At 45.0% G+C, this 22,967-nt stretch overlaps 1 protein-coding gene across 6 annotated transcripts; it reads right to left on the reverse strand.

Annotated features, from left to right (window-relative positions):
• Positions 1-1,261: 1,261 nt before the first annotated feature.
• Positions 1,262-21,864, reverse strand: CTTN (cortactin). 6 transcript variants are annotated; one of them, XM_042022408.1, is made up of 17 exons: positions 21,755-21,864; positions 18,941-19,024; positions 18,610-18,683; positions 17,196-17,325; positions 14,536-14,646; positions 13,819-13,873; positions 13,198-13,308; positions 12,284-12,394; positions 11,897-12,007; positions 10,512-10,622; positions 8,783-8,838; positions 8,199-8,268; positions 7,572-7,720; positions 4,589-4,678; positions 4,307-4,517; positions 3,350-3,421; positions 1,262-3,072 (listed from the first exon to the last, which is right to left on the reverse strand). In XM_042022408.1, the coding sequence occupies exons 2-17, from the start codon at positions 19,022-19,024 to the stop codon at positions 2,936-2,938; spliced, it is 1,683 nt and encodes a 560-aa protein (XP_041878342.1). In that variant the 5' UTR covers positions 21,755-21,864; the 3' UTR covers positions 1,262-2,935. The 6 variants fall into 6 exon arrangements, with proteins under 6 accessions (XP_041878342.1, XP_041878343.1, XP_041878344.1 ...); XM_042022409.1 differs by lacking the exon at positions 10,512-10,622; XM_042022410.1 differs by lacking the exon at positions 13,198-13,308 and having other exon boundaries at positions 21,755-21,863.
• Between the last annotated feature and the right edge of the window lie 1,103 nt (positions 21,865-22,967).

The following is a 22,967-nucleotide window of genomic DNA, read 5'->3' on the forward strand; positions in this document are numbered from 1 at the left end:
CTGTTGTGGGGGGAAGCTGTACCAGAGCACCACACTCCTCCTTTTAGGGTTGCCTTGCTGCATGGGAGGCACTTCCCAGGCAGTGGAAGATGTAGTGCCTCTTTTTGTGTCCCAGCTTCCCAGATCCTGGGACAAATCTATCAAGTGAAGCTGCTTTGATCAATCCAAGTTCCCTTTCTGGAAGCCATCCAGGGCAGTACTCTACACTCAGCCTCAAGATCCATCGATCCCTGCTCTCTTCCTCGTCCCATGGATTAATGTATCCATTTCTCTTTCACCAAGGAACTTTGCAGCAGCTCCTGTACAAATGTGCTCAACGTGAGAGGAATTTGAAGAAGCTTCTTCAAATTTAGCACAGATGCAGCACCACGCCATGAGCATCCTGTGGACAGAAATGGACGTTACTGCAGCCGGAGTTTTGGAGGCTCCACACCCCTTTCTAACAAGGAAAAGCCTGCAGTAAGAGGAAGAGTTGGAGTATTCAACATCCACAGGATGCACTGGGAAAGCTCCTGGTGCAGACTGGAGTGTCTCAGAAAACCACAGGTGGCTTCAAGCCTGCATTTGCAAAGCCAAACCACCACTTGGGGATGCTCCCTGTGCTTCATTTGGTGACTTCCCCAGACTCCTGCTCCTCTTTGTTGGTTAAAGTTAAAAAAAAAAACCAAACACAGTTTGGTTGATTCTTGCTATTGAAAATCTCTTTAAATTAAAAATCAACAGCAGCCTGAGACAGCCAAGGGTATCTCATGACTCAGAATTTCTCCACTCCATGAAGCCCTCTCCATAAGGTGAGGCAAACCATGAGTAAAAAGCAGCATTAATAATCAGCAGCATTAAAGAATTATAAAAAGGCTGTTGGGATTTTCTTCCTCGGTGTTTCCGGCGGCGCATCAAGCACCAGATTCCCAGAAAAGTTCAGGGTTGGAACTGTAAAACCTGGGCAGCAAGGCAGAACCTTCCTGCAGGCAGGACTGAGAGAAGCAAGGCCTTGGGAAGGACCCACTCTGCCATGAACAAGAGCAGAACAGCTTCAGAGGGAGAGAAACGTTTATTTGATGTAATCCACATCTGTGTTTGGGAGAGCACTCAGTGCCCTGCTGCTGCCCCCAGCATTCCCAAAATCCAGCAGCAGCCACAAACCCCGCAGCTCACTGGTGGTTGTAGCAGAAGTAACAGGCACATAAAACAAAAGCCAAAGCTGAGCCTGGTGCTGAGATTTTTCAAAAGAAAATTATTGAAAAAAAAAATATTCCATGCAAATGGTTCAAAAAATTTATTGAATATTTAATTTACAAAAAACATATCCCTATGAGGTGTTCTATGCAAAATTGGATGAAATAAACTGCATATAAAACCCAACCCTAGTAATGCAAGTACAACATAGATATGAGACCACAGAAAGGAGAAAAATATAGTAATAATAATCATGAAACACACGTGACATTCATGAAGGATTGTCCCAACCATCCAAGAACTAGTTCAACATGATGCCTTCCTCCTTGATACACTGTACATTTCACCATTTTGTACAGGCCTTCTATATTCCATTGGTCCAAATTTAGAGTTGAAGGAATTCTTTGCCTTCTTTCTTGGCTGCTACACCAGATTTGCCATTTTTCTTTAGACCAGAAGGTGGAAACAGACAGTACAGACATTGAACACGTGCACTACTGGATACAACTTGCTATCTTTGGTAGGGACCCTAAATCTGCAGTGCTCAGCTTTCTAGAGCGACAGGAATTTCAGTTTTGGCAAAAAAAACCAAAACAAAACCAAACCCAAACAGGTTTAATTGTGTTGTTTAGTAGAACAGTACTGGCAGTTTCTGCTGAACATACAAAAAAAAAAGACTCTTGTCTGGTTTAAAAATGGAGATCATTCACATGGGCTTCAAATCCAATGATTAACATTCCTTGACTCGAGAATGGTTCCATAAAATGTCACCACTGCACAGCAGGCCCTTCCCTGTGTGGCAATGGATGTGCTGCACGCAGGACACAACTGCAACCCTGCCCCTCCCACCTTTTCCTGCCATTTAAAGCAATGGGAATATTCCTGCAGGTCTGGATGCCAGTTTCCTTCTGAACAAGCAGGAATCTCCTTGGGTGACTTAACATTTGCACAGTAACTTCTCCAAGTTTTCCTGGGAAAAGAGGAGGGTGAAGCAAAACCAAAAATGTAAAGGAATTTGGGACAATCAGTGCCAGAGAGTTTGCAGCCCTCCTCTGGGATAACATGAGCAGGAGGAGCAGGACCAAGAAAAAATAATTTAAAAAGAGGAAAAATAAAATTAATTCAAGAGCCAAGGAACTTCACTTTAAAAGAGAGAGAAAAAGTACCAGACTGTTTCCTTCATAACATTAATATTCCATAAATATTGGACAGTATTTGATTAACTGCCATTAGCTGCAATTTTCAAACATTTTCTCTGTTTTTTTCAAGAACTATCTGGAAAAGAAAAGAAAGAAAGAAAAGAAGAAAAAAGAAAAGAAAATAAAAAGCCCCCAACTCTGCACCTCCCCAGTCCTCCCCACTTGGTGGAAATGCAAACAACCTGCATAGCCATGACCTTCTCAGCTGCTTATTGGAAGACTAACTAGACTTGAACACTTGAGTAAATCTGCTCACTTAGGAGTAAAACATGCAATATTACAGCAGACAGCTACCTGTCCTCCAAAAGGCTTGGCTAATTTGGCAGAGAAGAAACGTTTCCAGAAGAAAATAAATCCCAAGAGCCTCGGTGACAGACGGAGTAGTTACAATATATTAGCGATTTCTGTGGCATAAACGTTCTAAAAAGCATCAGCGAAGTATTAAATATAAAAGCCATATGTCTACACCCCCTCCATCCTCAGGAAAGCCTCGTGGTCTGTAGTGTGAGCAGTCGTGTGTGCGGCCTGGGGAATTAAGGCATCAGCAGCAGCGGGAGCCCCTACTGCCTGAGCTCCACGTAGTTGGCAGGGAAGAGGCCGTAGCGGCCCTTGCACACGCCCCGCCACCAGCCGTCGTCGATCATCTCGATGTTGGTGATGATGTCGTCGGGGTCGAAGGAGATCTCGTCGTCACCCGCTGCAGGGAGAGCCCAACAGGGTCAGCACTCACACAAGCAAAGGGCTCACAACAGCCCCAGCACCTGGGTGAAAGGGCTTTTTGGAAACTCCCACCGCTCCCACAAACAGCACCCAGTAACTCGCACAAGCGTCTCCGCGCTGCTGTTAAACCCCCAAATCCCTGACTTCTCATCTGCCACTACAAGGGACATAAAAAGGCAAAGGAAAAATCCAGATTTATCTTGTGCAGAACAGAGCTTTCAAAGGCAAAGGGTGAAAACAAGAGCTTTGCTCACCAGCTTGGTAATCGTAAAGGGCTATGGCTGTGATCCCAAGTTCATTTTCATACTCATCATAGGCATTTTCTTCTGAAGAGAGGAGAGAACAATTAAAACATGAAGCACATTATCCCCTCAGTTCTTTTCTGTGGTGCTTCTCCTTCAATTGCACTGCTAACCCACACAGGAAGCAGGGAACAACCCATGCTAGGTTTCAGCAGTGCTGCTGTTCCTTCTCCATGGAGTTTTTCCCTAAATCACACGCACCTGAAGCATGAAAGGAAGCACTTACAAGAGACATTTAGCACAGGACTACATAAAAACAATCAGCCCTGTACTGCTTCTGTAAAACGTGACAGGACAGCTGAGCTCAAGATCACCGTCTAAGAGAATAATTAATACAAGTGGTGCATGCTGGGGAGGCAGAAAGGGGCCTGCTTCAAATTCCCAGTTTTTGTACCAGAGCAGGTTCATCCTTCACACCTCTTTCAGTAATCAGAAGAGGTGAGAAAAACCCAGGAATTCAAAAGAACCTTACTCTTGCAGTTTCGCAGATCCCTACTCCGCTCCCTCACAGGCACAGAACACAACACATCCATTTCAAACTCCAAGAATTGTTGATTGGATTTTTTTGCTGGCTCGGCACACGTTTAATCTCCAGCTCAGTGCTTTCTTCTCACGTTGAGCTACATTCCATGGGGTGGGAATGGTTACCCCTGAATTTCTTTTTGAACTGAGGCCCTGGAGAGCACTGTAATTACTCCAACATCATCTCACAGAAGTTAAGTAACTTCAAAACCTTGCTGCAGCCATATATTAATTTCCTAATTAAAGTTTGTTGGTGGGGAATGTAGAAAGTCTCATCGGACTGAGAGTTTAGAAAACTAGGACAGCGTGCTATCGGCACCACTGCTCAGTAAGCTCTTGCACAAGGAAATAATCCTTATCTTAAGGGTTTTGCTGTGAGAAACAAACCTGCTTGGTAGTGGTCTGCTGCTCCTGCCACCTCATAGACAGTCTCTGGCTCGTACTCCGCCTCCCGCTGGCTCACTGCTTCCTGGTAGTCCGGCTCCGCTGCTTTGTAGCCAGCCTCTGGCTCCCGGGCAGTGGGGTAGGATGGGCTGGAGCTCTTGTAGGCTGACCCTGCCTCGTAGGAAACTGCATCCTGCAGGAAGACAGGGGAGCTCTGTCAGGGTTTTGGAAGAGGTTCCCATGCTCAGGATCAAACCCCACGTCCCGAAGGTGATCCCAACAAACCTCGTAGAGCGGGCTGGAGGGCGCCTTCTGCTCCGCCACCTGTGGGACAGGAGAGGCTGGTGGCGTCTGCTTCTTGGCTTTAGCTTGCTCCTAAATCCAGGAGAAAGGAAAACTTCAGTGCAATTCAGTCGCTACAGAGATGACCAAGAGACAACCCTCCAGAATAAGGGACAGGCAGCATATCCTGCAACAAACTGCTGTGGTCACAGGAGGACTGGGCTGGCTGGGCCGAGCAGAGCACCAGAAATGCAGCAAAGCACAAGGGAAAAAAGGGAAGAAACAAAACCCCATGGCACATATGCATGCCTGTGTTTAAAAATAGAGTACCAGTGCTGTTGGGCCCATCCCCAGAGGAGCTGCAGGGTTTTGGTGCTCAGTGTATTCATTCTGCTCATCAGCTGGCTGGGCTTCACGTCCCATTTCAGCCTGAGTTTAATGAACCTGAAGCCCACACACGTTCTGGGTGCATGACTGATGAACTGCCTTTGATGAGAAATGGCCCTGCAAGCTCTGGCAGGTCTGCAAAACTTCCTGCCAAGGCAAAGGACTGAATAGCTCAGACAAAAGAGGGTCCTACACAGTGACAGTGCAGGATTCAAATGTTCAGAGGAGCTAAGAGATGTGGCAGAAATAAAAGTAGTATTGCTATTGTGTTCTGTGACACAAAGAACGTGGATCTGTTCTGGCACTCAAGTGCTTCATGCTGTGCCATTCCACCTGTGAATCACAGGGCAATTCCACATCAGTGGGAAGCCACTCATTAGGGAGCCAGGACACCGAAGTGCAAGAAATGCTGTGTTGCTCACATGACACAAAAAAAGGTAACTATTTCAACAGGTAACTTTCATTTTGCCTCTCTTTACCACAGGGGAAAAGAAAACCATGAATCCAGGGCCAAACTGTCTTCTTCATTGAAAAAAAGAAGAGAGGATGTGTGCAATGGGAATCTGTGCACTCCAGTAGTTTAGGCCCATCAAACTGTAATACCCCAGAGGATTCTCAGGAGAAATGGCAGTACAGAGATGAAGCGGTAGGACTTTGTTCCAAAAAACTCTTCCTTTCCTTTGCTTGTCACAGCTCAGAAAAAAATACATCTAACGAAGAAAGCAAACCGTGTTTTGAGAGCAGAACCAGCTTTGAAGACAATTCAAAGCTTAGTGCTGTGCTTTTTGGAAAAAGTCTCTCCTGATGCAAACCCTCCCCCACTTTTAACTCCTGTGCTACAGATAAAAAAGATAAAAAGGCACCAGCATAGTGATTATTAGAAGTCAAACCTAAGTTTGGGGACAAATTAAGCAGTATCAATCCATTATTGATGTCAAACGTGGCAAGAGTTTGACTAGCTTGTCCTAGGAAATGGGTCTGCAATCCAGATTATAGTTTAGGATAGACACAGCATAATTGCCATAAAACATTTAAATTGCATGGTCCCCCTCAGGCTGGGTTTTGTTCCACAGTGAAATGCTCCATGTGAAAGAGCATCCTGCCTTTTTTTCCAAGGCAGCAGAGCAGAGTGAAATTGTGAGGCAGCACTGACTCAACCCAGCCATCGAAGAAGAGCTCCCTGAGCACTCTTTGACTGTGTGACATTTGTGAGAAGCAAACCAGAACGAGGATTACCAGTAAACAGGGCTCTGGAAGGAATGCAGTCCATATGCACATTCCCCTGGTGGGAGTGTGTGTGCTCACATACCCTCTGAAAGTGGGACTTCATCCTTTGGTGTGAAGAAGTTCCCTGACAGGAATAAAGTTCACTCCAGTCAGAGTCCGTGCCCGCCCTTTGCACTGTCTGTGGATGCTGTGGATCACATCCCTGCCCTTCCCATGCTCAGCTTGGGAGCAAGGGGCAGTGCCAGCAGTGCCATTTCAGCTCTCCTCAGCCTCATTCCCCCTGTCCGTGCCTGCAGAATCCCACAATTAACCATGGAGACGTTCAGGCTGTAAGAACATTAATCATCTCGTTACGGGGAAATTTAAATACCAGCTTTGGGGGAAAAACTTCCAATGTGTCCAGGCAACAGAATCCTTGATGAAACACAAGAAAAATCCATCAAAATGGCTTGGATTTAACCCACACTTACAGCAAAAATACCAGCAAATAAATAATGTAATTCCTGAGATAACAAAGGAATAAAACCAAAAAGGCAGTAGTTAAGGTCCCTTCCAACCCAAACCATTCCATGACCTCTTCCTCTCCCAGCTTTTCTCCAGCACAGTAAAGAAACCCCAGGAGTGTTTGGGGGAAGGTATTAAAAGTCCACGTGGAGGAAAGGCAGCACTAGACTGATGCAGAAAAGATGAGCTCCCATTCAGCCTGTGATACATCTCTGCAGTGAACATACGCTCACACGGCACATCGTGGTGCCATAAGGCAAACCAGGTGATAATAGCACCTTTTTGTACTCTTAAAACAAATTAGTTACATCAAGCCTTAGTCTCCTCTAATATAAACTAATCTAAACAAATATGCAAATTCCATACAGCAGGCAAGATGCAGTTTCTGACTAAACATCTTGCTTATGAATAACACAAAAATCACTAAGCTTTTACCCATGCCAATGCTAAGTCAATTGTTTTAGTTCCCTAAGATTCAATAAACATTGGGAGGATTATCTTGCCCTAATCTCCTGGCTGTGTGCTGCACCACCTCCATCTCCCAAAACACTGATCCCAAAGGAACAGCATCACGAGCTATCACCATGGGGTTAAATTTCTTGAATGTGCAGGGCTTTTGGGGGACAACAGAGCTCTCTCCTCATGAGCTCCTTTGTGCCCAAAGGGAATCTGGGACTGCCAAAAGGCAGAAGTGCAGGAGGAAAAGGCCAGGCTGGAGTCACGCACAGCCAAAGCAGAGACACAAACACACACTTTGAGCTTTACAGCCCAGCTGGAAAGGAGGAAAATACCTTTTCTCAGAGACCCCCTTTTCTCCCAGCACTGCACTGAAACCAGGCTGCTCCTATAGGACTTGAATCTTACTGACCTCCAGTTTCCTCCGAGCCTCCTCCTGTTCTTGCTTCTCCCTGGCCATTCTTTGGGCTCTCTCAGCTTCTGCCTTCCTTCGGTCTTCCTGCTCTTTCTCCTTGGCCAGGTTCTCAAAGTTAGCTCGGATGCTGCTTGTTTTATTAGCAACTGTGACATGGAAAAGAATTCAGGTCAAGTCATGTCTCAGGTTCTATATAAAGGTAGCCCAGAATGAGTTTTTGCTACGAATTTCTGCTTTTCTGCCCTCTGAGCTCATAGTCCAGTCAGGGAAGTCCTTCTTTCTTCCTCCCCCTTCCCAGCTCAAACCTCTTGTGCACCAAGAGTCTTCCAAAAAAACCTCTGCTTCTCCCTCCTCTCCTTCATGATACAACCTCCACCACTCTCCTACACAGCTCACTCTCCCTTATTTTTCCCTTCCTTAATTCTGACGAGCCTCAAGAGAAAAAACAAACTGTAACAAAGCAAAACAACCTCTAAAGGAAGGAGGCAGAGTATCTGAGGCTGCTAAAGAGCTGCAAATGCAGCAGTTCCCTCTGGATGATCCTTACTCAGCACTACTACATCGATATCCCAGGATTCTGGACATTATCACCTCCAAAGAAAGGATTTGGGGCCAATGCCTTACCAGCTTCTACTGGCTTGGTCTTCTGATAAGTTGATGCTGGTTTCTCAATATCTTCAAAAGTTGCTGCATTCTATCAGTAAGGCCAAAAAGGATACATGTAAAAACACCCACAAATTCATGAAGACATTCACACAGCCTCAGCCTGACATATTTTACTGTAACAGTGTCCCCCCTAAGGCTTTTTGCAGAACATCAAAACCAAATCAGGAAGAATCAAAACTTGACATAATAATAATAATAATAATCCTTTCTGCAAGTCAAACTAGAAGGAATTAATGTTCAGGGGCAGTTCTAAACACATCAAAATCCTATTAATTAAAAAAAATGTTTAAGAGTGACTCATCAGAACTAAAAGCAAGGCAATACCCTAAACATACACTGTGTAGCTGTTGCTGTTCTAATCCACATAAGATGGCATCAGCTCTGTGTGTATAAATTTGCTTTTTAAAGGTTTAGGAAAGCACAAAACTTTACTCTTAGACTGGAGAAGTGTCCAGAAATAGAGAGCTGAGCCGTGCAGATCCAACCAGGCTGCTCTGCAGCCCCACAGACTATTGAAGTCTTGGCTCTTTGAAGGAACCTACCTTGTCCATCCGATCTTTCTGGACACCGTACTTCCCTCCAAATCCTTTGGAATAATCTAAAGGCAGGACAAAAAAGGTCAGAGCAGGGAGTTTGGTGCCCCTCCCGCCTTGCTGCCAAATGCAAACAGCCACCTCAGGTGCAAAGAGCCATTTCAGCTGCATGCAGAGCCACAGTGACAGCCACCAGAGAAAATGCAACTTGGCTTTGATGCAGAGAGGACACAGAAGCCCAGGAGCCCTCAGGAAGACCAGCAGACGACAGACTGTGGGCCACATGCATTCCCTGAGTAAATGTGAAGCTGAGGATTGATCAGGGATCAAGCAGAGAGTAAGGGAGGAGCCCTTCTGATGCATCACTTCTGCAACACAGCCTTTGACTGCACCAATTCTGAGCCCTCTGCAGAAATCATGGAGCCTGAGACATTTTCTGTGCTCAAAGGAGTCTTCGGTGACTACAGAGGTGTTTTAGTTTTGGGGTTTTTTTTCCTCTTTAGCTTGGTAAATTCCATGAATGGCAGGAAAATGTAACAAACTTCTCATTCCAGTGGGTTTGGCTGTGATACTCCGCTGGTGAATATTAAAGCCACTGGAGATCACTCCTGCTCTGCAGGTGGAAAGGGGCAATTCCACAGGCCACAGCTTCAGTTGCCTAAAGCAGCTCGCCAGCACAGATATGGGGTGGCTGTGCTATCCCACACCAGCCCTGAGCTGCACACTCTGCCTCCCAGCTGGTGCTGACCCCAGCCCTCATGACACTCCCAAGTCAGATTCACTCACTAGTGATGCTGATAAAAACAACAAACAAACCTGGACAGGAGTGGGTTTCTGCTCTCACAGGAATGTCTGAGGAGCACCAGAGCAGCACAACAGCAGCAGCCAGAGTGTGTGGCTGGAAAAAACACCTCTTTGTGGTGGCAGTGAGCTGTAGGAATGTGCCCTCACACTCTCTACATGGACAGGCTTTCCTATCCATCCCTGGAATACGAGCCCTGCTCCTCTCAGCCCCCAAACCACTGGCTCTCCCTGCCAGCCATTGTAGTGTTTGCACTCGGGCTCTGAAAGTCTGTCTGTGTCACTACAGCACAGGAAAATATCAACTATCAATGAGCACCCTCGTTTTCTTCAGCTTGGTATGTATTTTCAGCCAGAATAAATATACTACACTTACATTTTCCTGCTCCAGACTCCTCACTTTAAGATAACGGAAAACCAGGAATTCATGGGTTGTACCCCAACTATTTCACAATGAATAAACAGAGCATTATAACAGCATTTGCTCACCCAAGAACCACAAACATTCCCTACTTCTTTCAAAGACTACAATAATTGTTAAATGATCTTGCCACAGCTCATTGATTGTTAATGGTTACGTGCATGGCCATTATCTGAATATTTTCCCACCAATTTATCCAGGCAAAACCTTATATTTAGTCTCTAAAACTGACTTCATTAACATCATAACAACAGTAATGTTATTATCACACTGCATGTACAGCTATTAATTAATTCAGGATTTTGCAGAGCTGTTGACTAAACCTTGGGTTTCCTGAACATAGGCTTGCTTTAGGTAATACTTGAAGGATAAAATGAAGAAAACTGCTGGATCATGGAAGGACAGAAGCGCAAGAAATTGTCTGCACATTCCTGGCGTTGATCTACTCAGAGAACTATTTCAGACTGTGAGAGAAGTGGCTGCACTGGTAAGAAAGTAACAAGTGAAAAACGGTGCCTTGTTGAGATTCATGCTTGGCTAGTTTCTCCTTGTAATCAAACCCCACAGCAGATGGGTCCTGCCTTTCTGTCTGTACACCAAATTTCCCTCCGAAACCACTCTTATAGTCTGAAAAAGCCACATGGGATACATTAAAACCAAGGCAGGAAAATAAAGAAGTTTAGTCAGAGACACTCAAAATAATTTTTGCAATATTTTCAATTATCAGCAATTTTGGATGGTGAAAAAAAAAAACAAACTATCTCAAGACACTTCTGTAAAAGTAAATTGAAAAAAGTCTCAACTTGAGATGATTTATCAGATATAAGAACACCATTCTGAAGTCACAGAAAAAAACCATTTCTCAACATTTTTCATCCATACTGCATAATGCACTTGCATTTCATCAAAGGTATGAACACAGGCACACAGCTAATTTGTTCACCCAAACAAAACAACAAAATACACAAGAGAATAAACAAAATAAACACCAAAACATACAAGAGAATCAAATGAGCTTCCTTCATCAGTGTGGTTAACATTTGTACAGACAGCTGACTTTTAAAGAGGTGTGAAGATGGGCTCCACAGAGACCACCCTCCAGACATTCCTTAAAGGAAGGAGGAATATTCCTGCTGCCACACAGCTTGAGGGAGAAAAGGTTTCAGCTAAGAGCTGATCATTCCCTACTGCTGCCTAGGGGACAGCCATTTACATACATATATATATATATATATATTTATATATATAAATACATATGTGTGGTATAAAACGAGGGATGGCACAGGAAAAAAGGGCTTCAGGTAATCCTCTCACAACAAATCTGCTGGAGCACCCAACAGAACAATATTCTGAGGAACAGTTTTAATTTCATCACTTAAAAACATTAATTTAAAAGCAGTGACAGGCAGAGGGCTAGAGAGCAACAGCTGCATTTTACAGGAAGTTATGTTTTTACTGGGCACCAAGTATTTCACAGTAATAGGTACCCCACAGGCCAGGAAGAAGGACTGCATTTTAGTCTGTCCCTGCACGAAAACAGGGATATATACACAACAGAATCCAGCAGGGAAAAATTATTTGAGGGAAGTACAAAGGAATTCCTAACCTGTGGTTTGGACAACTCGACTGAAAAAGGAAAATAATCCAGGCTACTTGCAGGCTCATAAAGGGAAAATTTAGCCCTGAGCCTGGCTTTGAGGGGCTGGGTGTCAGCTGTGCCAAAGCCGCTCTGCAGCCACCAGTTCAACCAGTGACAGCAAAACCCAGGCACAGGAAAGGAGCCTCACGCCAGCTCCTGCGAGGCTGTGCCCGAAGACACCAGGGCAGGGGGCTCACACAGGCAACAGGAGGTCACAACGAGGGGAGGCAGAAAGAACAGCAAGGAACGGAGAGCTCTGTACCTTTCTGCGACTCGTGCAGCTGCACTTTCTCCTGGTGGTCCCAGCCAAGGGCACACTTGTCCTGTCTGTCTGTCTGCACGCCAAACTTGCCTCCAAAGCCCTTTACATAATCTGTGGAGTTTTCAGAAAACATTATTGCAGTTCGTAGCTGTAAACTGCATTCAACAGAAAAACCAGGAACATGTTAGGGGATAAGCCACCCTGTTCATAATACACGCACTCATTTGAGGGGATGCACAGTCTGCACACACACAGGGCAAACACACATTTACCACAAAAAAAAATAAATAATCCAAAAACTCCCACCCAAAAAAACCCCACAGACAAAATATTTTTCCCAGGTTTAAAAGGGTCTGAGCTGCTATTTTTAAAGAAGATAATAAAAACCTTTCTGTGATTCATGTTTTTCCGTTTTGCCTTGATATTCAAAGCCAACAGCACTTTTATCCACTTTGTCCTTGTCGACACCATATTTACCACCAAAGCCCTTGGAATAATCTAGAGATAAGAGGGAAGAGTTTTGTTTTAAGTGTTCAGCAACAAAATCATCACCTTGAGAAATTGTGATAATCAGGGCTGCTAGCATTACATCATGTTTTGAAAGAAGCACTGACACCCTCAGATAAACTTGATTTCAGACACTGAAGTCAGAAATCCTTCAGAATACCTTCTCCAGGATGGAAAATAAAATTGCATTTTGCTGGGCAATACCAGCAGTTCAGCTGCTTGACTCCTTGGTAAAATTCTGAAGACACTTTAGCAAAGTGAACTTCAAAACCTGTGTCAGCAACAGCCTGGATGCTTTTAAACACCCCCTGCTCCTTGCTAGCATTTCTAGAGCACAAACATTTCTTTGGGATAAACAGGAAACAGATGGCAAATTGTCACAATTTTTATAAAATGGTCAATTTTTGATCAGACATGCCTGGAAACCTGACCAGCAACACAAAATCTATTAACTCTAAATGCTGCTAACTGGCAAATATTTTAATCCACAAACAGCTGATTCTTTTCGAAGCACTTCTCTGTGGTGGTTAAACTGCTCACAGTCTGAATACTTTGATCTACAGCTTTTCAAAAGGAGCTGCAAAAAACCTCCTTAAAACCAGGCAGAACTGATGGGTTTTTAGGCTTCTTTTTTCAGAAGTCGAGGTTTTCAGCAACGTAAATTTTACCCAGCGTTACCTTTCAGCAGGTTGGGAGTGCAAGAGGTGTAAAACATGAGTATTTTACAACATGGCCTATGGGCAGTGCCTACAGCATCAGGGAAGGAGCCTGCTAACACATGTGTGTCTATTCACCCTTCTGGGAGTCGTGTTTCTCAGTTTTCCCCTGGTAATCAAACCCCACTGCACTCTTGTCCACTCTGTCAGCCTGTACTCCGTATTTTCCACCAAAACCACTTGAGTAGTCTGCATTGAGAGTAAAGCACAATAAAAACAGCATGAAGGCACTTGTCACAGATACAGCATAGCCTAGCAATTGAGGGGAAAAACAAGTTATTTCAGAACTGAAGTATTATTAATGCTTTAGCACACAAAATTCGGTTTCATTTTAAATACAAGATAAGCAACCGTCCTACAGCTTATGATGGTTCCCATTAAATTTATTCCCTATTTCCAACAGGGTGCAATACAGCAAAGAGCAACTCCCAGTCTTCCTGACATGTCCTTGAACCTCACTTCAGAGAGAAAAATAAGACTCCTGACGACCCACTATTTCCTTGCCTTAAAACCTCATCAACTCATGAAACTGCTCTGAAATTCATTTATTCCTCTTCTGTTCCACCAAACCCACCATTTGATTCATTGAGAATGTCATGCAGAGGTCTCACTAAACGAGGTACTTTCCATACAGTGAAAGAATCTACTCTGGTTTTTACAGAAAATGTGCTCACAGAGGTGACCACCTCCCCACTTTACCTTTTTGGGAGGGATGCTTCTCAGTTTTGCCTTGATATTCAAACCCAACAGCTGACTGGAAGAGAAATAAAATGACATGTGTGACAGAGTTAGGCATTAGGAGAAAAACTGCACTAAGAGCATGGCAAGTGGACGAAGAGCATGGCAAGCTCCTGTGTCTTTCCATACTGCTCTGACCTTCTGGATTGGGGGCATAAATACCTATTTAACTTATGAGCCATATGCATTTACATGGTAATTTAGTGCATGGCAAATCATACCAGCAGCACACTCCAGTCTGGCCTTGCCAGGTCCAGCAATTCAGTATGACAAAAATCCAGCATTTCCATGCAGGGATTGTTACTGAGTCTTGGAACACGACATTAATCATCCTGCCCAGTAGTTCATGTTAAGATACAGGGCAAACCATCCCCCAAACCCCTCCTGCTATAGCATTCACACTGACCTTGTCCAAGAACACAAGGAAAGTAATATTTTAACATCTCTTTTCAGCTTTCTTTTCAACTCATCTCAATCTCCCACGAGGGATTTTTTCTGCTCCGCTTTAAACAGCAATTCATCTCCATAACAGTCAGTGTTAGCTTCTGCTAAACTTCAAAAAGAGCAGGAAGAGCAGCCCACGACAGCATCCTAAGGCACTGGAATTTTGCAGTTTTATGTACAAAAGGAGGAAATAAACCACTGTGGGTGGCTGCAGGAGGAGATGACATCACTCACCTGGTCAACTCTATCGGTTTGTACTCCAAACTTGCCACCAAACCCTTTCACCGAATCCACTTGGGAGCAATGCTTAGAAAGTTTGGATTGGTATTCATGTCCAACAGCTGACTGCAAGAAATTGGTTAAGTTCAGAGACAGCAGTTCTACACAGGTCTGTGTGTCAGACAAAACACTGCACCAAGCAACCTGAGGGTGAGTTTTGTTACCAACATGCATCACTGCCACTCCTCCTGCTGAAACCAACTTCCCTGGAAATCCCTACTCACTTGGGAGGTCTCCACAAGGATGTTGGCAGGCTACCAATCCAGCCTAGGCAAGGGAAGTGACTGCATTTTACGAGGGCTATTTTATGCCCGGCATTTGCACTTCAAAAAGCACAGGAATGTAAGCAAGACAGGTACAGAGGGAGTCTTGGTGATGTTCATGCAGAATTTGAAGTGAGCTCCAGGTGAAACACACAGCCTTGTGTTTAGGCACTTGTATTTAGGGATCTGTTTTAGCTGACAGGGGACTGCAACAAATAACAACCAAAGCCAGCTGCCATTGGTTTAGGGAAGCATAAATCAGAATTAGGCATCTTCCTCACTTGCAAAATGGTACTGAACATGAGGAGATGCACTCACACCTGTGCCAAAGGTATCCCAGCCCTGCATCCTGGCCCTGGAAGTTGAGCTGAACAGAGGCTGAGCTCCATCCATCCCACCACAACTGGCAGGACACAGGGATATGTAATTACACACCTGGAAGTGCCTCCACACAGCCTTTGCTAGTGTTACACTGACCTAGTGCTAGGGAGCCCTTCCAGCTCCTGGAATTGTTGCTGGAGCCTCACACCTCTAGCAAAAGTGCTTTTTCCTTGCCCAGTGCCAACACTGGGAACCGGCCAGAGCAATTCATCAGTTTAATCCAACACTGGATAATCCTGTGCCAGGCAGCTGCACCAAGGTGAATTATTTTGAGGACACAAGGTACCTGCACACCTAAGTAACTTGGATTTCAGTGATTGCTCTTTTTCTTCCACACAGGTGCTGGAGGGAACATTCCCAGCAGGTAGGGAAGCAAAGCATTACTGGCTGAAGTTACTGCCAGGTAACAGATCAAGGACGGCAACAATAGGACACTGCTTTAACTCAGAAGCATTACAAAAGCTGCCTTCTTTTCCTGACTGAAACAATCACACTCCTGTTCATTTTGCAGGTGTTCTGTACCACAGTATCTGTTAAATGTGACAGAAAAGGCTCCCACCTCCCTTTATTCTTCCCATTACACTTATGGAAAACACGAAGCTCTGAAAATTTTAGAGTTTATGTGGTTTTACATGATCTCCCTTTTGTTATATCAACTGAGGTATGAGCGTGGTGTTTTCTTCGTGGTACCAGGACTTTCTGCGTTTCACCAAATACCAAGCATTACAACAAATCTCCCTTTAGAAAAGACTTAGAAGAATATTTTTCTTGGAAATCTGTATTTCAGAGTAAAACACCCCCATAATTTTTCTGTACATTTTAAACCAGCTCGGGAGGTATGGCACACAGAGCGATGGAACTGTTCATTTTAACTCAGCACCAAGGTTTTGCCCTAAATGCAGCAAAACCCTGCACCAGGACAACGCTGCAGTGACTCTGATTTAATGGCCAAGCTTTAAGAGCAGCACACCTGCACAGATACCTGCAAAGGAGACATCTCAGCCACAAGGCTTCAGAACTACAGTTACAAGGGGGAAGGATTTATTACAAACATAAATCATGAACACCTCCTGCCACCAGCATCACTCAGATGGGCCTGACCGGCACGTTTTTCCCCCATGATTAATTCTGGCCTATGGAAAACACTGCTGACTTTGGGTCCTTTCTTTTTCCCTATGGACACAGGTGAGGGATAAACTGCTGACACTAGAGAGCAGCAGCAGAACAGGTCTGGTGGTTGAATCTGCTCAGCAATTCCTCTTCTCAGATTGAAAGGTTAGCTGATTTCAAAGGCCCACTGAGAATTGGACAGCAATTAACTCTGGAATACGGGAATCCAGCAAAAATTTAAGGCTGCCAAGTTACCAAGAACACAGAAAGTAAGAAAACTTTCTCATTCAGGAATGTTTTAATTCTTATTCTAACAGAGTTCATGAAAGAAAGCAGCCAGAAGTTGCTATGCCTATTTATCACATGACTAAAGGAATTATATTAAGAATTATAACTTTTTTCAACAGTGTAACATAAGCAGCCATCAACTCCTTATATAAAAACCTACCATCTGATTGAAGTACAAGGATATTTTAAATACTTGCATTACTTGTCACTGTTCAGAGTTTGTTCACAAGAGCTGCTCTCTGATTTTAATGCAGCAGCACATCCTTTTTTCTGGCAGTCTCTATCTACATGCATAGAAGAGCTGGCACAGCATCCAAATAGAAAGATCATACTGGACTTATTAATGCACGAAGCGCTCTGTTAATTTAAAAACATTAATTTGAAAACTTGAATCCTGACTCCAGGGGAATCCTCTCACGACTTGGCATCAATCAAAGTCATGTGGGGCCGTTGCACATCCCAGAGCAAAGCAGGAACACGCTCAGCTTACACAGAGTGGTGCTGGCCACGGGCAAGGCAAGGCTTATCACTTCACTTATCACTTCATCCCAGGGAAGCCCCATTCATACTTACTTTATCCATTCGATCTTGTTCCACGCCAAACTTCCCTCCATAGCCATGGGAAGCTTTTGGTCCTGTTTGCAGCTCCCTCTCTTTGAGGTTCTGGTGTTCTTGGAATACATTTTCCCTCAGCTGATGAATACTTTAAAAGACAAATAACCAAGCAGCAAGTTTTACTAAGGAAGTTTCAGCAAGCAACTTCATAAAGATGCAAAATATAAAGCTGACAAAAATATCATCTTAAGTAGAAGATGGATGACTTGCATTTTTCAAGCCCTTCCCATTTTTTCAGTGCACAAAACATCTCCTCATATTTTGAGACACTGGATTTGTCCCACTGCAAAATGTTGTTTAAAAAAAGAAAAGAAACTTGCTGGTTTTAAGACTAATGTGGAAGGGAACTTTATTTTAACAATCCATTACCTAGAGTTGATTTGTGCCTGAAACATATCTTTTTTTCCTCATGTCCTAATTTAAATTCTTCCCAATGCTTTCTATTTAGACGGCAACTTTTCAGAACAGGGATCATCCCTTATCACACACAGTCCCTATGGCAACAGGGCTAATTCTAACAGAGCATTCTGGACACCACTCTACTGCAAAATAAAGATGGCAGGAAACTTGCACCTCCTCTTCCCAAAGTGATCCCTTAAAATATGCAGGAATTGAACTGAGGGCAGAGCAGACTAGGCACAAGAAGGGTAATCCAGGATGTAATCTGCACCTTAAGCACTTCCCACCCAAGTTTTAAGCTTCCTCAGGTGTAATTCAGCCAGCAGGAATCCCCACTGCTCTCAGAACAGGGCAGAGTAACACTGATCCCTGAGGTAACCAGAGTTCAGTCTCCCTCTGTCTGCAACAATCCTGCATTTCCTAAAACTGCTTTATAGTTCGGTCTTAAGCACCTTTTGTAAGAAATACAAGACTCAGGAGATGCATCATCTCTGTTTCACATATCCCTCTGTGATGCACTTATCTGCTTTTCTATCAGAGAGCTCAGTTTGTTACTTTGCCAGGGTTTTTATGAGTTTGGTGGCAGCAGTTTTCTAAACAAAGTGTAAGAATTAAGGGACCAAACGTTTCCTTAAAGTACAAAACTGGAGCTGCTCGGATCCCTCAGCTTCTCCCCTGGCACTACTGGCTCTTGCACCACAACAGCACAAAGAACCTTTCCATACACAGAGGCAGGAAAAATCACATTTCCAGTGACAAAGAAAGATTTAAGAGGCCCTACACCGTATTTCTGCTCTGAATTTCAGCTCTGAAGACACTGACAGATTTGAAAGACCAGCAATCTGACAAATAATCAATCTTCTACAGGGACTCTTGTTTTAATTATGAGGACACAAGTAACTGAGAACATGAGGTGATTAAAAGTTGCCTAGGACTGTGCCTATTAATAGATTTCACAAGAGAGCTGCTTTACTTGATGTGCTCTTGGTGGCCAGATCCATTCACGGTTTTAGCTCCCCAGCGCTGTTCTTTCTCACTCACATCGTTCTGTGAAGGACACACAGAAAAAGAGAGTTAAACACCCAAAGAAATCACTAGTTACACACATTTCACAGCTCACAGCAAAACCTTCCAGCAGTCACTGAGACCACAAGGGTTAGAAAAGCAGCTTCACTTCCCCTCCACTTCCAGGGACCTGCTCCTGACAGTTTATTTTGCCAAGACACAGCCCCCACCCTGCAGAGCTCCTCTGGAACTGTCCCAGGACCCGCTCCTGGCAGATCAGCAAACCCCAAAAGCCATACCACAAAGTCTGGATCCGTCTCCCAGTCATCAGCTCCGTCATCCTGGCTGACAGACACGGTGTGGCCTGCAGTAGCCTTCCACATCTGCAACACCAGCAGGAGAAGCAGGGTCATGCTCCACTCCAGTGCCAGCTCATTTGGTTCATGCAGGAGCTGACTCAATGAGGAGATGGAACTCAAAATTCCCAATAAAGTATGCTATTTAACCACATCACCAAAAGCTGTGCTTGCAGTGAAAACAGGTTTGACCATTGGTGCTCAGGCTGTCTTCTCAAGCTGCCTTAAAAACCTGTTTAATTCTCCCATTTGCACTGTATTAGGAGCAATTGCTGTTTCAAAGAGAACAGTGTCACCCTTCCTTGCCCAAATTAACGTGTGTCTTTGGTGCAGTCACTGCAGCCAAACACTTCTCCTCACACAGGTTTCCAAGCCAACATGCACCTCCAAAAACTGCTAATTCTGGATCATGTGCATACAGTTAAGGGGTAGGAATAGGTGGAGTTTTTTTCCTCAGGCATTAAAACATTGCTCTTCACCTGCATTACACCTGCACGACCTGCCCTGCTGTGCAGTGAGTTTCAGCAAGGTGACAGAAATCCCAACAGCTCCAAGAATTTGCACACAATCCAGACATTGCTCCAACAACAGAGTACAGGAGTGTCTGTGTTCCTCGGGTAATCCCTTGTGAGACACGGTGTACACAAACGAAACAGAGGGCGACTGCTGGAGCACTGACAGCAGGAAGCGAGACTCGTGAAAAAGGCAAACAGTGACTTCTAGAAACAGCACCCAGCACTTTCAAGAGGTTAACGATTTGGGGCCTCTCACTTTCTGGAAACCTTATCCCCTGTGGAGTATCAAGTTGGAAGCTTTTAATCAACACTTCTGAATGCAACTAGTTAGCAGAATTCCTGATCTTCCTGGTGCTAGCGGCTGGATTTTACGCCCTTTATTCAATGTAAATCAAAACAAATAAATTCTAGAAAGCAAAACTAGAACATCAAACGACAAGCTGCCTGTTCTCCCAGCTTTTTCAGAACACACTTCAGAGAAAGGATTTTTCTTTGCTATTCAACTAGAGTTCAGCTTTTAACATACCATCGTTCTGTCCTCTGACCTTCATCCTTCTAATTAAGAACAGATTACAAAGGTAATTATCACAGGCTATTTAATTCACACAAGCATAATTCAGTGGGCGGGATGAAAACTCCCTCTGAAATGCATAACTAACAGTCCCTGGGTAAAGTCCGCCGCTCGTTCTGTTAGGCGTGTTCTGCAGCCTGGCAGAACCAGCTGATGAGCCAGTTCTATGGAGCATTTCAGAAGTTTCAGGACTGGTAACGTGAGTGAGAACAACTGAAAAACGGATAGTCAAACACCAGGGTAGCAAATGCTGGAGTAGCCTGGAAGGAGGGTGTAGAAGCAGAGCAGGTGACATCCTAACACAGTACGAATACGTTTCCCCTCATGTTTTTTCAGGTCTCCCATCTCTAAATTCCTCTGGCAGTTAAGGAACTAACCTTTATAATAGTACTTCATATCCAAAAAACCTGTGAGACTACGAGTTTATAACCCAAACTTTTAGAACGTGGGTATTTTAACAGCATCCTTAAAATACTCTGTTCTAAAGCCTTCTTTCACATGATTGTGTCCGATTGCCCTACTCTTTCCTACTAAAATCCAATCTCTCACCAAAAAAAGCCCCAAAAGCCTTGGAAAGCAGAACCCAACCAGTTCAATAATGAAATTCAACATGGGTCCAAGTTCTTTCTAACTCCTCCTAAGAGGGATGTTTTGTATCCATCCTTCTGTGCTCCACCACACTGTGCAAGATGCTTAGGAATGGAATTCAAGTGACAAGAGCTGAAGCAGAGGTACATCTGTGTATGGCGAATTTCTACATACTTTGTGCAAAACACAACGTTTTTCCCCCCAAGTACTTGTTTCTTATGCTCACTTGATGGATGTACTTTGTTCATTCAGCTGTGCTTGGACATTTCAGAGAACAAAAGCTGGATCCTTCAGTCTAGGTTTCATTGCTTCCTCCTCAAGCTCTCACAAACAATAGCTCAGGGAAGAAGGATTTCACACGCACCCCCGTGCAAAATCCAGAATCCACCAGGATTCTTTGCAAATCATGCGCATAAACGCCAACATTTTTCCGCAGCTCAACCCTGCATTCTATGAAGTGAATTCCACAAGGAGCAAAGCAGCCCCAGTGACCAAGGCTCCCAGTCCACAGCCAGCAGGAATAAGCCTGGTTTCCGCCTGCTATTCCAGCACCGATTCCAGGGCAGAACGAGGAGAAACACGATCTATTCATGACTCACTGACTCACGTGGTCATGATTCCTGAAGGAAGAAGCAAACGCTACGGTTCGAACACAAACCCAGGCTAAATATACGCCTCGAATGTATGCGCTCCTCAGCGCTGCTATGACTAATCGGCACACACATCATCCTACCCTGCACCTTTAGCGGCACCCTCGGCAGCTCCCCGCTGCCCGGGCCTAGGGACGCGCTCCGGGCAGCAGCAGCCGAGCCCCGGGGCGCAGGTGAGGGGAGCCGGGCAGCAGCTCCCGGGCCGGCCGGGGCCGCACGGCCTGAGCCCGGCACCGAGGCCAGGGGGCTCTGCCCTGAGGGGCGCCCACGGCAGCGGCACCACCGCTGTGGGGACCCCCCGCCGCAGACGCTTCCCCGCAAGTTCCCAGCTTCGGAGGTGAAACAGAATTTTTTAAGAAAAGGGCACCGAGTCGCGTCCGCCCCCGTGCGCGGAGCCCGCGGCCCGGCTCCCCCTCAGCCCCGCCGCGCTTACTCTGCCTCTGCCGCCGCCTCCTCCTCGGCGCTGGCTCCCCGCCGGTGCTTCCCAGGCTGGCGGCGGCTGCTGCTGCTGCAATTTCCGCTTCTCCCGAGCTCCCACTTCCTCTTCCCGGCTCCAGGTGGGAGCGGGACGCGCTCCGCTCCGCCCCGCCGGGAGGGGCCCGGCCCGGGAACGCCGCCTCCCCCCGGGAGCCTGCGGGGCTCCGAGCCGCTCCAGCAGTGATAAACATTTATTTCTGGAGCCGCAGCTGGGCTGCTCTTTGCCCCGTTGCTTTCAGCCGCTCCAAAAATGCACCGTCAGGAGTTTTTAAATGGCCACAGGGGAGTTGTTGGTGCAGTTTTGGACATCTTTTTTTAATGTTAATACTCACTTTTGCACCGTCATGTTTTGGAAGTCGCATCTACTCCGTCCCCAGGGGTTCCCATCACTTTTAAAAGGTTCCCCCGGGGCTGGGGTCCCCCAGGGGATCCAAATGAAACGGATGCTAAAATGGAATCAACGAGGGTTTAAAACACTCTGGTAGGAGTTACTGGTTTGCCCACTGTTTGAGTCTTCTAGAGGAGGGAAAGGTCCCCAGGAACGCCATTTCTAGCGAAAAACATTGCAAACAAACACACGAATTCAAGCTGTAATAAAGGGCAAGATAAACAAAAAATCCAGGTGAACACAAATGCAATTCCAAGTGTAGCCAGGTCACGTTATAAATCGGCTCAGCTACTTTTTCCTGGCTTAAATACAGTGCAATTTACCCTATAAACCGAATACAGCATATATAAAAAACTGGGCTAAACTTACTCTCAGAAAGTTGTCTGCTCGAGGAGAACAGAGGTGCAGAGAACCTCGATCCTTTGGGCAGTACTTCTGGCTGTCCTGTGTACTTTTGGAGACTTCACCTGTCCCTCCCATGTACAGGTAGGAATATAAACCACATTTATATATCACTTTTCACCCATCTGTTCCAACATCCCATATAAAACCACACGGTACTGCTACCTAACTACAATTGCCCTTTCCCCCCCCCAAGCCCCCTACTATTAACAAAAAATGAAATTAATAAAATGTAGAATAACTTGTGCACCAAAGCTACAACCCTGACAACGGGAAGTGAAAAACTTTCATTTTAAAGGCAAAGTGATTCTTTTGTTTCTTTAAAAAGTACCACCCCCAAACATAGAATGTCAGTTTTCATTTACCTGAAAATTAATTT

Source organism: Corvus kubaryi, unplaced genomic scaffold, assembly GCF_017639235.1.
Source record: "Corvus kubaryi isolate FWS band 111438036 unplaced genomic scaffold, C.kubaryi_AGA036_p1.0 37201, whole genome shotgun sequence".
In the NCBI taxonomy this organism is placed as follows: Eukaryota; Metazoa; Chordata; class Aves; order Passeriformes; family Corvidae; genus Corvus; species Corvus kubaryi.